At 42.2% G+C, this 15,159-nt stretch overlaps 1 protein-coding gene across 1 annotated transcript; it reads left to right on the forward strand.

Moving 5' to 3' along the window:
• The first annotated feature begins 3,345 nt into the window (after nt 1-3,345).
• On the forward strand, nt 3,346-11,946 carry LOC147964057 (uncharacterized). Its single transcript, XM_087526583.1, has 3 exons — nt 3,346-3,411; nt 3,488-3,631; nt 11,419-11,946. Exons 1-3 carry the CDS (start codon nt 3,346-3,348, stop codon nt 11,944-11,946), a joined length of 738 nt encoding a protein of 245 aa, XP_087382709.1.
• Nucleotides 11,947-15,159: the final 3,213 nt, after the last annotated feature.

A 15,159-nucleotide genomic window follows, 5' to 3' on the forward strand; every position in this document is an offset into this window, starting at 1 on the left:
GAGGATAAACCTTTTACTTCGCAGCGGAAAATCATGAATAAAAAATTCATGAAATTTTTATTCTTTACAGAAACTTTTCTTTGACCGAATAAAAAGAAAATCATGAAATTTTTAATTTTCTTTATAAAATTCACGAACTTTTCTTTTTCTAAAAAATTTCTATTTTCATTTTCAGAACTTTTTGTTTACCTTTTTCTTTTCTATTTTCTAAACAGAATTTTCGTTGGAAAAAATTGTATAGAAAAGCTATTGTAAACCTGCCCAAAAAAATTGGACAGAAAACTAAAAAAACGAAAAGAAAACAACAGCAGCAACCGGCCTCGACTCGGCTTGGGCCACCCGCGGCTGCGGCCTCAGCCCAGCTCACGCGTGGGCTATGCCCGCGGCTGCGCCCGCGCCGCCGCTCTTCACTTGCGGCCCATCGGCCCAGCGGCGTGCTAGGGTTTGCATCTCAGCCGTCCGATACGATCTGACGGTCAAGCATCGTTTTCGGGAGATCAAAAACAGGAGAGTCAGATCCCCCAGCCGAAAACCCTAGCCATTTCCGTTTCTTCTCCTCTCTCGATTCTGTCTCCCGCACGGCGTGACTCTCTCTGGCCACGGGCCAGCCGCCGACGGCGACGTACACTGTCGTGCCACGTGAGCACTCTTCCCCTTCCTCCTTTGGCAGAGAGAGAAAGCGAAGGCTGCGCCTCCTTTGCTCTCCCTCGCCTCTGCCTCTCTGTCCCGCTCGCCGAAACAGGGGCGGCGCCCCGGATGCCCGCCGGTGACGGCTTCGACCGGCCACCTTCTCTTCCTTTCCCCCTTCCATTCCACCTTCCACCGCCACCTAGCAGAGAGAAATAAAGAAGCCCGACGGCCTTCTTTTCCCCTCGCGCCCGACGACGCTGTGGCAATGCGGCGGTGCCCTCCCTGTCCCCCTTGCCGGCGAGTGCGTGCACCTGTAGGTGGGCGCACCGCCATCAAGCGGTTCAGCGGCGGCGCCCTTTGACGGTGACCGAGTGGCTGTCCGGTTCTCTTTGCCCTGTTTCAGGGTATGTTCTTCATCCCTATCGCCTCGGCTTGGATGCGCGATGGGATCGAGAGGAACAGGCGCGGCCTTGCGGCGGCGCACTTTGTCGTCGAGGCCCGAGGCCCTTCTCGGGTGAAACTTTGCCCTGTCCTTTTAGGGTTCTTTGGGGAGGGATGATACTTTTCTTTCTCTGTGATTTCTTTTCGACCGAAAAATCTAACCCGATCTGGCTGATACCATTGATAGATTCTTTGGATCAGGGTAGGCTAGATCATCCGGTAAACCTACCTTCTGCTTGTCCAGACGAGGAACATCCGGTGCCGGCCATGGTGACGGTGGTCGGTGATGGCAGAGAGTGGATGGCGGCGGTGGTGTGCTTCCCGTGAGCACCGCGCTAACCCTAGATCGGTAGGGTGTGTCGGTGGGGTTTGTGGCAGCGATTAACCTCGTAAGTCGTGCCCCGGCCCCCAGCTTTGTTCATATAGTGCGGGTAACAGGGGCCCACCAACCATGGTTTGGTTGGGCGCCCCCGATCAGGGCGCGAGTCAAGGGCCTGGCAGGCCATTGGGCCTGCACAGAGGAGATCAACCTAACAAGATCGAGTCACAACATACGATCCTGAAACAACACATCTACCCGAGCGCCTCTAAAGGAAGATGCCAATCTTTCATCGAATATGCAATTCGGCTCCCGAGCTCATTTACACCATGTGAACAGTAAATTAAAATACAGATACTAGAAAAATTCCAAATTTTTTATGGTGAAAGATGTTTGAGTTTGTGATGTCCGTGCTAAGTTTCAGCTCATTGGCACATCTGATTAGCTCTCGGCAAAAGAAAACAAAATCATGCCCGAACAGTGCAAAAACAGTGAACCTTTTCACATGCCCTAAATTTGTCCTTTTTGCTGAGAGCTCGTCAGATGTTCAAATGCGCTGAATATTTGCACGGACATCACGAACTCAAGCATCTTTCACCGCAAAACAATTTGGATTCTTTTAAATCTTTTATTATTTTGGATAATTTACTGATCACTCTCGGGCTCCAAAATGCCACGTCCTTCTTTCAGGCGCAACTAATAGACTTTCTTTTAACTGAGTTGGTGAAATGTCGAGATGCAAACAGTAAAACTATAGTTGACAACTTCGAATAACCACTACATTTACTTTAAGTAAAATTTCACAATGTAAGGTGTATTTCTTTTAATTTCTCATAATTCCGTTTTCAACCCTCTAGAAAAAGGAAAGTATATCTCCCATGATTCCATGTATATTCCCTTGTAGAGAAAAAAAGGAAGATAGCTCTCTCCTAATTGCATGTATCTCTTCCTTTTTTAGGCTAAATGGTTTACTTGTTGATAATACACTTATTAGCCAAGGGTAATTTTGTCTTACATTGTCTATAATTATGTGTCTTGATCACGGTGACAAAAATAATACGCCTTACATAAACAAATGGAGGGAGTAATACTTTAGTTTATTATTATCAGTGAAGTGGAATAGTTTGCTCGAAGAAAATATAGCACCCACTAAGGCTTTGTTCGGTTGAGATGGATTTGAAAGGGATTGAGGGGGGATTAAATCTCTTACAAGCTAGAATCCCCACCAATCCTTTCCAGTCCCCTTGGGAGGAGGATTAACTGAACAAGGCCTAAGGTGATTGTCTCTTGACCAAGCGTCGTGGCTATGCCGCTATGAGCCCTTTGCTATCAACGCATGATATTATCCACCCGGCGACACTATCCTAGCCCGGATCCAACCAGGTTCTATTGATTATGTCCCCTTCCCAGGTCGGTCGACCGATGCCTATCCAGGCACGCACCAAAAAAGTGTATTATTCCTTGTAATGGACCAAACACATACTAATACAAAATGCACCGCAACATAAAATTGGAGTAGTGTTGTCTCTGCCATAGTTTAACACCTGAAAAGGCAAGGAAAACAAAGAGTTAAAAGCACCACGAGTCCTAGAACTTGCTCTAAATGTGATAGTTTAGTCCTACAACTTGAAATTTGACCCTATCCAGTCCCTGAACTTGCTCAAGATGTGCAAATCTAGTCCTGGCGAATCCGAGCCTGCCATGTGGACGCGTGGGTGCGCACCCGGTCAGCGCGTTGCATTTTGCAAAGAGCCCCCTGGTGTTGCTTTGAATCAACCCGCACTACCACCAATTCACCTGAATTAATTAAAAGGAGACCACGGTCTGCCCCCCCCCCGATCCAGACAACCCGCAGCTCACTCCCCTCTCTGTGTCTTGCTCTGCTCCTCTCGACTCGACACCGCAGCTTATCGCCGCCGTCAAGCCCGCCGCCGCCGCCAAGCAAGCTAGCGGCCATGGTTTCATGGAGTGATTCCGGATCCATCTCGTACGCGTCAAGTGGCGACGAAGTCACTAGTCAGGTGAGATCCTGTCCACCTTCATCTGGGCATCTAGGGTTACAGAAAAAATGTGATTTCTTACCAGATTTTGTTTTAGGGTCCTCGCACCATTGAGAGCACCGATTGGGCAGGCCTTGCTGCAGATCTACCTGATAGGTGTGAGCACCAAGTAGTGTGTGAGAAGTTTGTTGCATTTGAGTCTGTTGATAGTGTAAGAAGATTCTTGGGTTGTGCACAAAAGGTTAGTACATGTTGCTAGTTGTAGATTGAGATGGTAGTGCTGTAGTACTAGTTCATGGTTGTAAATGCTAGGTCCATTTGATATTGAACTTGCTCTGTTGTGCCATTCTGTGCCATGTTCATAGTTCTGTGCCATTTAGTTTATTTTAGTTGTCCAAATATGTAGTTGTTAAGTAGCTCAGGAATGCTCGAATGGCTGTGTGCAAATAGACATGTTGTGAGTTAACTGAAATTTGATTTAGTGAGTTAACTGAATTTTGATTCAGTTTTACTTAGTTTTGTCCAGTGATACGTCTTCAATGTATCTATAATTTTTGATTGCTCCATGCTATATTATCTACTGTTTTGGACTATATTGGGCTTTATTTTCCACTTTTATATTATTTTTGGGACTAACCTATTAACCGGAGGCCCAGCCCAGAATTGCTGTTTTTTGCCTATTTCAGTGTTTCGAAGAAACGAAATATCAAACGGAGTTCAAACAGAATAAAATCTTCGGGAACGTGATTTTCTCACCGAACGTGATCCAGGAGACTTGGACCCTGCTCCAAGGAACAAAAGAGGCGGCCACGAGGGTGGGGGGCGCCCCCCCCCTAGGGCGCGCCCCCTGCCTCGTGGGCCCCTCGTTGCTCCTCCGGCGTACTTCTTCCTCCTATATATACACACATACCCCCAAATGATCAGGAGAGGAGCCAAAAACCTAATTCCACCACCGCAACTTTCTGTATCCATGAGATCCCATCTTGGGGCCTGTTCCGGAGCTCCGCCGGAAGAGGGCCGTCATCACGGAGGGCTTCTACATCATCCTAGCCTCTCCGATGAAGTGTGAGTAGTTTACCTCAGACCTTCGGGTCCATAGTTAGTAGCTAGATGGCTTCTTCTCTCTCTTTGAATCTCAATACAAAGTTCTCCCCCTCTCTTGTGGAGATTTATTCGATGTAATCTTCTTTTTGCGGTGTGTTTGTTGAGATCGATGAATTGTGGGTTTATGATCAAGTCTATCTATGAATAATATTTGAATCTTCTCTGAATTCTTTTATGTATGATTGGTTATCTTTGCAAGTCTCTTCAAATTATCCGTTTGGTTTGGCCAAGTAGATTGGTAGTTCTTGCCATGGGAGAAGTGCTTAGCTTTGGGTTCGATCTTGCGGTGTCCTTACCTAATGACAGAAGGGGCAGCAAGGCACGTATTGCATCGTTGCCATCGAGGATAACAAGATGGGGTTTATTTCATATTGCATGAATTTATCTCTCTACATCATGTCATCTTGCTTAAGGCGTTACTCTGTTTTTAACTTAATACTCTAGATGCATGTTGGATAGCGGTCGATGAGTGGAGTAATAGTAGTAGATGCAGAATCGTTTCGATCTACTTGTCACGGACGTGATGCCTATATACATGATCATGCCTAGATATTCTCATAACTATGCTCAATTCTATCAATTGCTCAACAGTAATTTGTTCACCCACCATAGAATACTTATGCTCTTGAGAGAAGCCACTAGTGAAACCTATGGCCCCCGGGTCTATTCTCATCATATTAATATCCATCACTTTAATCTTGCTTTGCTTTTTTACTTTGCCTTTACTTTTTACTTTGCATCTTTATACCAAAAATACCAAAAATATTATATATATATAAATCAGATCTCACTCTCGTAAGTGACCGTGAAGGGATTGACAACCCCTAATCGCGTTGGTTGAGAGTTGCTATCGCTTTGTGTAGGTACGAGGGACTTGAGCGTGGCCTCCTACTGGATTGATACCTTGGTTCTCAAAAACTGAGGGAAATACTTACGCTACTCTGCTGCATCATCCCTTCCTCTTCGGGGAAAACCAACGCAAGCTCAAGACGTAGCAAGAAGGATTTCTGGCGCCATTGCCGGGGAGTCTACGCAAAAAGTCAACATACCAAGTACCCATCACAATCCCTATCTCTCGCATTACATTATTTGCCATTTGCCTCTCGTTTTCCTCTCCCCCCAATTCACCCTTGCCGTTTTGTTTGCCATCTCTCTCTCTCTATCCTCCCTCTCCTTTCCGTTTGCCTCTTTTTGCCCGCTTGCTTTTTGTTTGCTTGTGTGTTAGATTGCTTGTTTGTTGCGATGGCTCAACCAAGATTTGGTGATCTTCACCTTAAAAGGTTAGAGGAGATCGAAAACAACGTTAGGAAATTTATGGTTTTGCAATTTGAGCATAATAATTTCTTTAGAAATGAGCTTAAAGAACAAAAAAGTTTTATGAGTTATATGAATAAAGAGCTTGATGATATGTCTAAAGAATTTGATGGCATAAGATCCCAAATTGCTCATCTAGAAAAGATGGCCGCTGAAATTTCGGATATGCAAGCCACCTTAGTTAATAAGATGGCTGCTAAACCGGATTCCTATGAAAATCAAGATGAAGATCTAAAATTTATTGATGTGTCCCCTATTAAATCTTTGTTTTGCAATATTAATCTTGATGAAACTGAATATGATCTTCCTTTACCTAGAAGGCGTCCTAAAAATTCGGAGTATTTAGATCTTAATGATGAAATTGATGAAAGTGGGATTGAAAGAAAAAAAATCTAGATGTTGCTAAACCCACTATATTGGATTTCAAGGAATTTAATTATGAAAGTTGTTCTTTAATTGATTGTGTTTCCTTGTTGCAATCCGTGCTAAATTCTCCACATGCTTATAGTCAAAATAAAGCCTTCACCGGACATATTGTTGATGCCTTGATGCAATCTTATGAAGAAAAACTTGAGTTGAAAGTTTCTATCCCTAGAAAACTCTATGATGAGTGGGAACCAACTATTAAAATTGAAATTAAAGATTATGAGTTTTATGCTTTGTGTGATTTGGGTGCTAGTGTCTCTACTATTCCCAAGACTTTGTGTGATTTACTAGATTTCTGTAATTTTGATGATTGCTCTCTAAACTTGCATTTTGCGGATTCCACTATTAAGAAACCTATGGGAAGAATTAATGATGTTCTTATTGTTGCAAATAGTAATTATGTGCCCGTAGATTTCATTGTTCTTGATATAGATTGCATTCCTTCTTGCCCTATTATTCTTGGTAGACCTTTCCTTAGAACGGTTGGTGCGATTATTGATATGAAGGAAGGGAATATTAGATTTCAATTTCCATTTAAAAAGGGCATGGAACACTTTCCAATAAAGAAAATAAAATTACCATATGAAACTATCATGAGAGCCACTTATGGATTGCGTACCAAAGATGGCAATACCTAGATCTATCCTCGCTTTTATGCCTAGCTAGGGGCGTTAAACGATAGCGCTTGTTGGGAGGCAACCCAATTTTATTTTTATTCCTTGCCTTTTGCTCATGCTTAGTAATAAATAAATTATTTAGCCTCTGTTTTGGTTGTGTTTTTTGTGTTTAATTAGTGTTTGTGCCAAGTAGAACCGTTGGGAAGAATTGGGGAAAGTCTTGTTGAACTTGCTGTAAAAAACAGAAACTTTAGCATTCACGAGAACTGCTGTCATTTTTATTTGAAGAGTGATATTTAGTTAATTCTTTTTTCAGATGATTAATAGATAAATTACGCACGTCCAGAAATTTATTTTAGAATTTTTGGGGTTCCAGATCTTGCGCTAGCTACAGATTACTACAGACTGTTCTGTTTTTGACAGATTCTGTTTTCCGTGTGTTGTTTGCTTATTTTGATGAATCCATGGGTAGTAAAATAGTTTATAATCCATAGATAAGTTAGAATACAGTAGGTTTAACACCAATATAAATAAAGAATGAGTTCATTACAGTACCTTAAAGTGGTATTTTGTTTTCTTTCGCTAACGGAGCTCACGAGTTTTCTATTTTGAATTTTGTGTTGTGAAGTTTTCAAGTTTTGGGTGAATTCTTTTGATGGATCATGGAACAAGGAGTGGCAAGAGCCTAAGCTTTGGGATACCCATGGAACCCCGAAGATAATCCAAGGAGACCAAAAATTCAAAGCTTGGGGATGCCCCGGAAGGCATCCCCTCTTTCGTCCACTTCCATCAGTAATTTACTTGGAGCTATATTTTTATTCACCAACATGATATGTGTTTTGCTTGGAGCGTCTTGTATTATTTGTGTCTTTGTGTCTTAGTATACCACAATCATCCTTTCTGTACACACTTTAAGAGAGCCATACATGAATTAAAATTTGATAAGAATACTCTATGTGCTTCACTTATATCTTTTGAGCGTAGTAGTTTTGCTCTATGTGCTTCACTTATATCTTTTGAGCTAGATAATTTTGCTCTATGTGCTTCACTTATATCTTTTGATCTAGATAATTTTGCTCTATGTGCTTCACTTATATCTTTTGAGCGTTATAATTTTGCTCTATGTGCTTCACTTAGATCTTTTAGAGCACGGTGGTGGATTTGTTTTAAAGAAACTATTGATCTCTCATGCTTGACTTCAATTATTTTGAGAGTCTCTTAATAGCATGGTAATTTGCTTAATAATAATATGCTTGGTATTCAAGATTTGTGAAACTTTCTTTTGAGTGTGTTGAGTACTAAGAAAAGATTGAAGCATGATAATTGTTTTGAGATATGGAGGTGATAATATTAAAGTCATGCTAGTTGAGTAGTTGTGAATTTAAAGAATACTTGTGTTAAAGTTTGTGATTCCCGTAGCATGCACATATGGTGAACCATTATGTGACGAAGTCGGAGCATGATTTATTTATTGATTATCTTCCTTATGAGTGGCGGTCGGGGACGAGCGATGGTCTTTTCCTACCAATCTATCCCCCTAGGAGCATGTGCGTAATACTTTGCTTTGATAACTTCTAGATTTTTGCAATAAGTATATGAGTTCTTTATGACTAATGTTGAGTCCATGGATTATACGCACTCTCACCCTTCCACCTTTGCTAGCCTCTCTAATACCGCGCACCTTTCGCCGGTATCATACACCTACCATATACCTTCCTCAAAACAGCCACCATACCTACCTATTATGGCATTTCCATAGCCATTCCGAGATATATTGCCATGCAACTTTCCACCATCTAGTTCATCATGACATATTCACCATTGTCATATTGCTTAGCATGATCATGTAGTTGACATAGTATTTGTGGCAAAGCCGCCGTTCATAATATCTTCATACTTGTCGCTCTTGATTCATTGCATATCCCGGTACACCGCCGGAGGCATCCATATAGGGTCATACTTTGTTTTAGAATCGAGTTGTAATCATTGAGTTGTAAATAAATAAAAGTGTGATGATCATCATTCAATAGAGCATTGTCCCCAAAAAAAGAGAAAGGCCAAAGAAAAAAAAGAAGGCCCAAAAAATAAAAATAAAAGGGGCAATGCTACTATCCTTTTTTCCACACTTGTGCTTCAAAGTAGCACCATGATATAGTGAGTCTCATATATTGTGCTTCAAAGTAGCCCCATGTTCTTCATATAGAGAGTCTCATATGTTGTCACTTTCATATACTAGTGGGAATGTTTCATTATAGAACTTGGCTTGTATATTCCAATGATGGGCTTCCTCAAAATTTCCCTAGGTCTTCGTGAGCAAGCAAGTTGGATGCACACCCACTTAGTTTCTTTTGTTGAGCTTTCATACATTTATAGCTCCAGTGCATCCATTGCATGGCAATCCCTACTCACTCACATTGATATCTATTGATGGGCATCTCCATAGCCCGTTGATACGCCTAGTTGATGTGAGACTATCTTCCCCTCCTTATGTCTTCTCCACAACCACCCTTCTATTCCACCTATAGTGCTATATCCATGGCTCACGCTCATGTATTGCATGAAGATTGAAAAAGTTTCGAAAAAGTTAGAGTATGAAACAATTGCTTGGCTTGTCATCGGGGTTGTGCATGATTTAAATACTTTGTGTGGTGAAGATGGAGCATAGCCAGACTATATGATTTTGTAGGGATAACTTTCTTTGGCCATGTTATTTTGAGAAGAAATGATTGCTTTGTTAGTATGCTTGAAGTATTATTATTTTTGTGTCAATATAAACTTTTGTCTTGAATCTTTCTAATCTGAATATTCATACCACAATTAAGAAGATTTGCATTGAAATTATGCCAAGTAGCACTCCGCATCAAAAATTCTCTTTTTATCATTTACCTACTCGAGGACGAGCATGAATTAAGCTTGGGGATGCTTGATACGTCTCCAACGTATCTATAATTTTTGATTGCTCCATGCTATATTATCTACTATTTTGGACTATATTGGGCTTTATTTTCCACTTTTATATTATTTTTGGGACTAACCTATTAACCAGAGGCCCAGCCCAGAATTGTTGTTTTTTGCCTATTTCAGTGTTTCGAAGAAACGGAATATCAAACGGAGTCCAAACGGAATAAAATCTTCGGGAACGTGATTTTCTCACCGAACGTGATCCAGGAGACTTGGACCCTGCTCCAAGGAACAAAAGAGGCGGCCACGAGGGTGGGGGGCGCCCCCCTAGGGCGCGCCCCCTGCCTCATGGGCCCCTCGTTGCTCCTCCGGCGTACTTCTTCCTCCTATATATACACACGTACCCCCAAACGATCAGGAGAGGAGCCAAAACCTAATTCCACCGCCACAACTTTCTGTATCCATGAGATCCCATCTTGGGGCCTATTCCGGAGCTCCGCCGGAAGAGGGCCGTCATCACGGAGGGCTTCTACATCATCCTAGCCTCTCCGATGAAGTGTGAGTAGTTTACCTCAGACCTTCGGGTCCATAGTTAGTAGCTAGATGGCTTCTTCTCTCTCTTTGAATCTCAATACAAAGTCCTCCCCCTCTCTTGTGGAGATCTATTCGATGTAATCTTCTTTTTGCGGTGTGTTTGTTGAGACCGATGAATTGTGGGTTTATGATCAAGTCTATCTATGAATAATATTTGAATCTTCTCTGAATTCTTTTATGTATGATTGGTTATCTTTGCAAGTCTCTTCGAATTATCCGTTTGGTTTGGCCAAGTAGATTGGTAGTTCTTGCCATGGGAGAAGTGCTTAGCTTTGGGTTCGATCTTGCGGTGTCCTTACCTAATGACAGAAGGGGCAGCAAGGCACGTATTGCATCGTTGCCATCGAGGATAACAAGATGGGGTTTATTTCATATTGCATGAATTTATCTCTCTACATCATGTCATCTTGCTTAAGGCGTTACTCTGTTTTTAACTTAATACTCTAGATGCATGTTGGATAGTGGTCGATGAGTGGAGTAATAGTAGTAGATGCAGAATCGTTTCGATCTACTTGTCACGGACATGATGCCTATATACATGATCATGCCTAGATATTCTCATAACTATGCTCAATTCTGTCAATTGCTCAACAGTAATTTGTTCACCCACCGTAGAATACTTATGCTCTTGAGAGAAGCCACTAGTGAAACCAATGGCCCCCGGGTCTATTCTCATCATATTAATCTCCATCACTTTAATCTTGCTTTTCTTTTTACTTTGCATTTACTTTTTACTTTGCATCTTTATACCAAAAATACCAAAAATATTATATCTATCAGATCTCACTCTCGTAAGTGACCGTGAAGGGATTGACAACCCCTAATCGCGTTAGTTGCGAGTTGCTATCGCTTTGTGCGGGTACGAGGGACTTGAGCATGGCCTCCTACTGGATTGATACCTTGGTTCTCAAAAACTGAGGGAAATACTTACGCTACTCTGCTGCATCATCCCTTCCTCTTCGGGGAAAACCAACGCAAGCTCAAGACGTAGCATCCGGTTAACTGCATTTTGATTCAGTGTTACTGTATTTTCTTGAGTTAACTAAATTATGCATTTCCTCACCAATTTTAGGATGGGCCTAAATGCCCCTATGTGCATTGGGTTGACCCAGAGTGGCCTCCACAATTGAGGACCAGTCTAGCTAGGATCTGGGGCATGTATGAAGATGAGGTCACATCCAGGATTAGGGAAGCTGTTGTTCAGGCTGAAGAAAATGTTAGGGTTGTGAAAGAGAAGGAAGCCATGGAAAAAGACCTGAGGTTTTTTAAACTTGATTTTGCTAAGATGGTGGCTAACAAAGAGCAAGCAATTACTGAATTGGGCAACACAAGGCTAGCTCTGTCTGACCTAAAGATAGAACTTGAGAAGGAGAGAATGGCTGACAAATCAGTGACCAACATTCATCAGGTGGTCAGGGCTAAGGCAGAGAAAGAGAGGGATGAGATGAAGCAAGAGATGGACAAATTGAAGGAAGAAAGGGATGTGTTGAAGAAAGAGATTAAAAAGCTAGAGTATATGATTGGTGACCTGTTCAAGCATAAAGAGGACACCAAGTGCAAGATAAGGAAGGTTAGGGAGCTGCTAGATGAATTTGAGTGATCATCTGCACTTGTTTAGTTAATTTGGGTTATCTTTGATGCACTGTACTATTTGCTGCAATGACCTAATATGCACTATGTTATCTAAATTTGAGTTATCAATGTTGTGATAGTTAAGTCAGTTTTTATTTGGTTAAGTGAATTTGGATTATCAATGCTCTGCCAGTTTTTATTTGCTATTGAATCTAACTGAAAAGTGGTATACACTGTGTTTTTTATATATACAATGAAATATTTTAGCAACTTTTTTGTATAAGACTGTTTTTGTAGTTAACTGAATTTTGCTATACAATGTTAACTGAATATGGTTCAGTTAACTGTTCTTTGTTCAGTTAACTGAAAGTTGCATACACTGGTATTTTGGATCACAGAATGGTAGATCCAGGATTTCATTAAGTTACTTCATACATTGCATATACTGCATCACATAGCATAGAAGAAGGAGGAAATAGGATTTATTACATTGCATGCATAGAAGAAGGAGGAACTAGGATTTATTACATCACATAGCATAGATAGCAAGGTAGATCTAGATACATAATTCATGTAGATAGCCACGAGGATCTAGATACTGCATCACATAACAGCTTATTCATCTGGATACAGAATTCTACTCCACCTCATCCTAGTGACCTGAAAGGGATGGAAGTTTTCCCTCCTCCTTGCCCAGTGGATGACATCATCGTCACTAGGGTTGGAGCCAAGGGGGAATGCCTCCTGGAACCGCTCCATGTCCTTGCGGTTGCGTGCTGCAAGGATCCGCTGAGCCAGGTGCCTTCTCTCACTCCTTCTGGCCTCTCTGCGCCTGGCTACCCTTGGCACCTGTTCTTCTTCATCGATGACCTCTCCAAGATCCATCTCTATCTGTCCTAGGGTTTTCTCTGGCGGCTAGGGGGAGGAGAAGGGATTGTGGCTGTTGTTTGTGGCAATTGGGGGTACTTTATATAGTAGAAATGGTGGCTGGTAGGTAGGCAGTAGATTTATGGTGGTAGGTAGGCCCAATATTAGAGTCAAATGTTAGTTTCCAAAGTAATAAACAATCCCATTATTAGGCTCAATTGTCATCAGTTCAGTTTCAAATGTTAGTTTCTAAATTGTCATGAATCTCAATTGTCATCAATTTAGTGAAATGGTATTCAGCTCAGTGAAATTTGCACAATTGTACAAAATTTAACTGATAATTTTAACTAAACTTAACTGAAAATGTAAGTTAACTTAACTTAACCTGAACTTTAACTTAACTGAATTCTAACTAAAGGGAATTTTAACTTAACTGAATTTTAACTAACACTCTGAATTTAAATTAACTGAATTCTAACTAAAGGGAATTTGAACTTAACTGAATGTTAACCTAACACTCTGAATTTAAATTAACTAAATTTTAAATTAACTGAATTTAACTAGACTGAATTTTTACCAAACTGAATCTAACTTAACTGAACTGAAACTCAACTAAACTTTCACTAAAAATTGAGTCTGAAACTTGAATTTCTGCATGATGTACCATACCTACCTAACAGCATCATACTGTATGCAACATTTGCAGCATGATGTACCATATGTAAGTACAGATTGCTATTTACAGTAAGTGCTCCATTTGGTATATGAAGCTTTTCCACATGCAGAAAGAAACAAGTAAAGCAGTACTGTCGTGGAATTGTCACGACAGATGTCCTTAGTGTCAGGACTTAGTCGCGAGGCCAACGCATCTATGTGGTAGCTTGAGAGGGGTTGAGCGGGACGAGAGACGCGATGTTTTACCCAGGTTCGGCCCCTCACGGTGGAGGTAAAAGCCTACATCCTGCTTCATTGATATTGATGATGATGATCACGGTTACAAGAGTGCTCTATCTCGAGAGCTATTGTCTAAACCTAACTTGTCCAACTTGTGGAACTTGTCAATCTTCTCCTTTTGGGGAGCCCTTCCCCTCCTTATATATGTTGGAGGGGCGGGTTACATGTAGAGTCCTATTAGGATTAGGACTAGTCTATCTTTAATACAAACCGGATACAAATCCAGGTCTTAACTCCTTGTAAGATAAATGTTCCTCATGCCTTTCCTCTTAAACCGGCCCACCATTAACATAAACCGGCCTTCTGGGCCTTGGGCCTTGTCATTCATTTGACCCGTCCGCCGGGTCACAAGTGTGTCATAATGTTCCGGCAGATTGCTTGTAAACCGCCAGGTCAGGGCAGGTCGCCAGTGAATCGCCAAGTGTAAACCGGGTCTCAAGTAAACCGCCAAGTCCAGCCGGGTCACCAATGAGTCTTCAGGCTCGTGAATCGTCATACCAGTGAACCGCCAGACACGTAAATCACCAATCCTCTGGCGGTTTACCAATGAAACGCCTAGTCCGGCCGGGTTATACTTCCGGCCGGTTTACACCGCGGGGTATATCCCCGACAAGTACTGTATGCAACATTTGCAGCACAGCAGTGCAGCACACCACATTTGCAAGATGTAAAGCACTCTAGTTGCATACCAACATCATGCATATTCAGAGTCCACTTTCCAAACCACATAATTATAGATAACTTATGTGTTGTATATAGTAGCACACCTAACCATAGAATCTTCAAAAGAGTTCTAACTTATATGTTGTGATGATATAGCAGCATACCTAGCTAACAGCCCCATCTTACTAACTTATATGATGTGATATATATCAGCATACCTACCTAACAGCATCATATTTCTAACTTATATGTTGTGGTATAACATCATACCTAAGTAGCACCATTTGCAGACCCAGCATTCTTCAGTCTTTGAGCAGCTTCAGGCGCTCGGAGCGGCGCACCTCCACAACAGCTGCCCTCTTCACTATTGCTCTCTTCTTGTTGTTAACCTCCTGAACAGCCGGCGCCACCTCCTCCTCCTCAACCTCCTGCTCGATGATAGCGGATTCAGGCAGATCTGGCAGGTCGTCCACCTCAATGGGAACATTGCGGCCACCATCCACGGTGGCTCCGACCGGTGCAACGATCTGCACCTCCGGCTCATCGTCTGACAGCACGACGACCTTCGGCACCTCGTCAGATAACTCATCGTCGGAGTCGTCGTCAGGCCCGAAGAGGACAGATGGACCTTGACGGTCCTAGTAGGTGGCGTTGACGGGCGCCGGCAGGGCAAGCACGAAGTCGTGGACGTGCTCGGTCCTGGACGCAACGCGCTCTGCATCCGGCTGGGCCGGTGCCGCGGTGGATGAGCGGTACA

This window comes from Triticum urartu, chromosome 6A (assembly GCF_056163025.1).
Source record: "Triticum urartu cultivar PI428250 chromosome 6A, HENAU_Tu73, whole genome shotgun sequence".
NCBI classification, from domain to species: domain Eukaryota; kingdom Viridiplantae; phylum Streptophyta; class Magnoliopsida; order Poales; family Poaceae; genus Triticum; species Triticum urartu.

What these genes read in the sequence shown, in the direction of transcription:
- LOC147964057 (XM_087526583.1), top strand. Translation starts at nt 3,346, where the DNA reads ATGGTTTCATGGAGTGATTCCGGATCCATCTCGTACGCGTCAAGTGGC. An exon ending in GCGACGAAGTCACTAGTCAG is followed by an intron (nt 3,412 to 3,487) that starts GTGAGATCCTGT and finishes ATTTTGTTTTAG; the next exon opens with GGTCCTCGCACCATTGAGAG. An exon ending in TCTTGGGTTGTGCACAAAAG is followed by an intron (nt 3,632 to 11,418) that starts GTTAGTACATGT and finishes CACCAATTTTAG; the next exon opens with GATGGGCCTAAATGCCCCTA.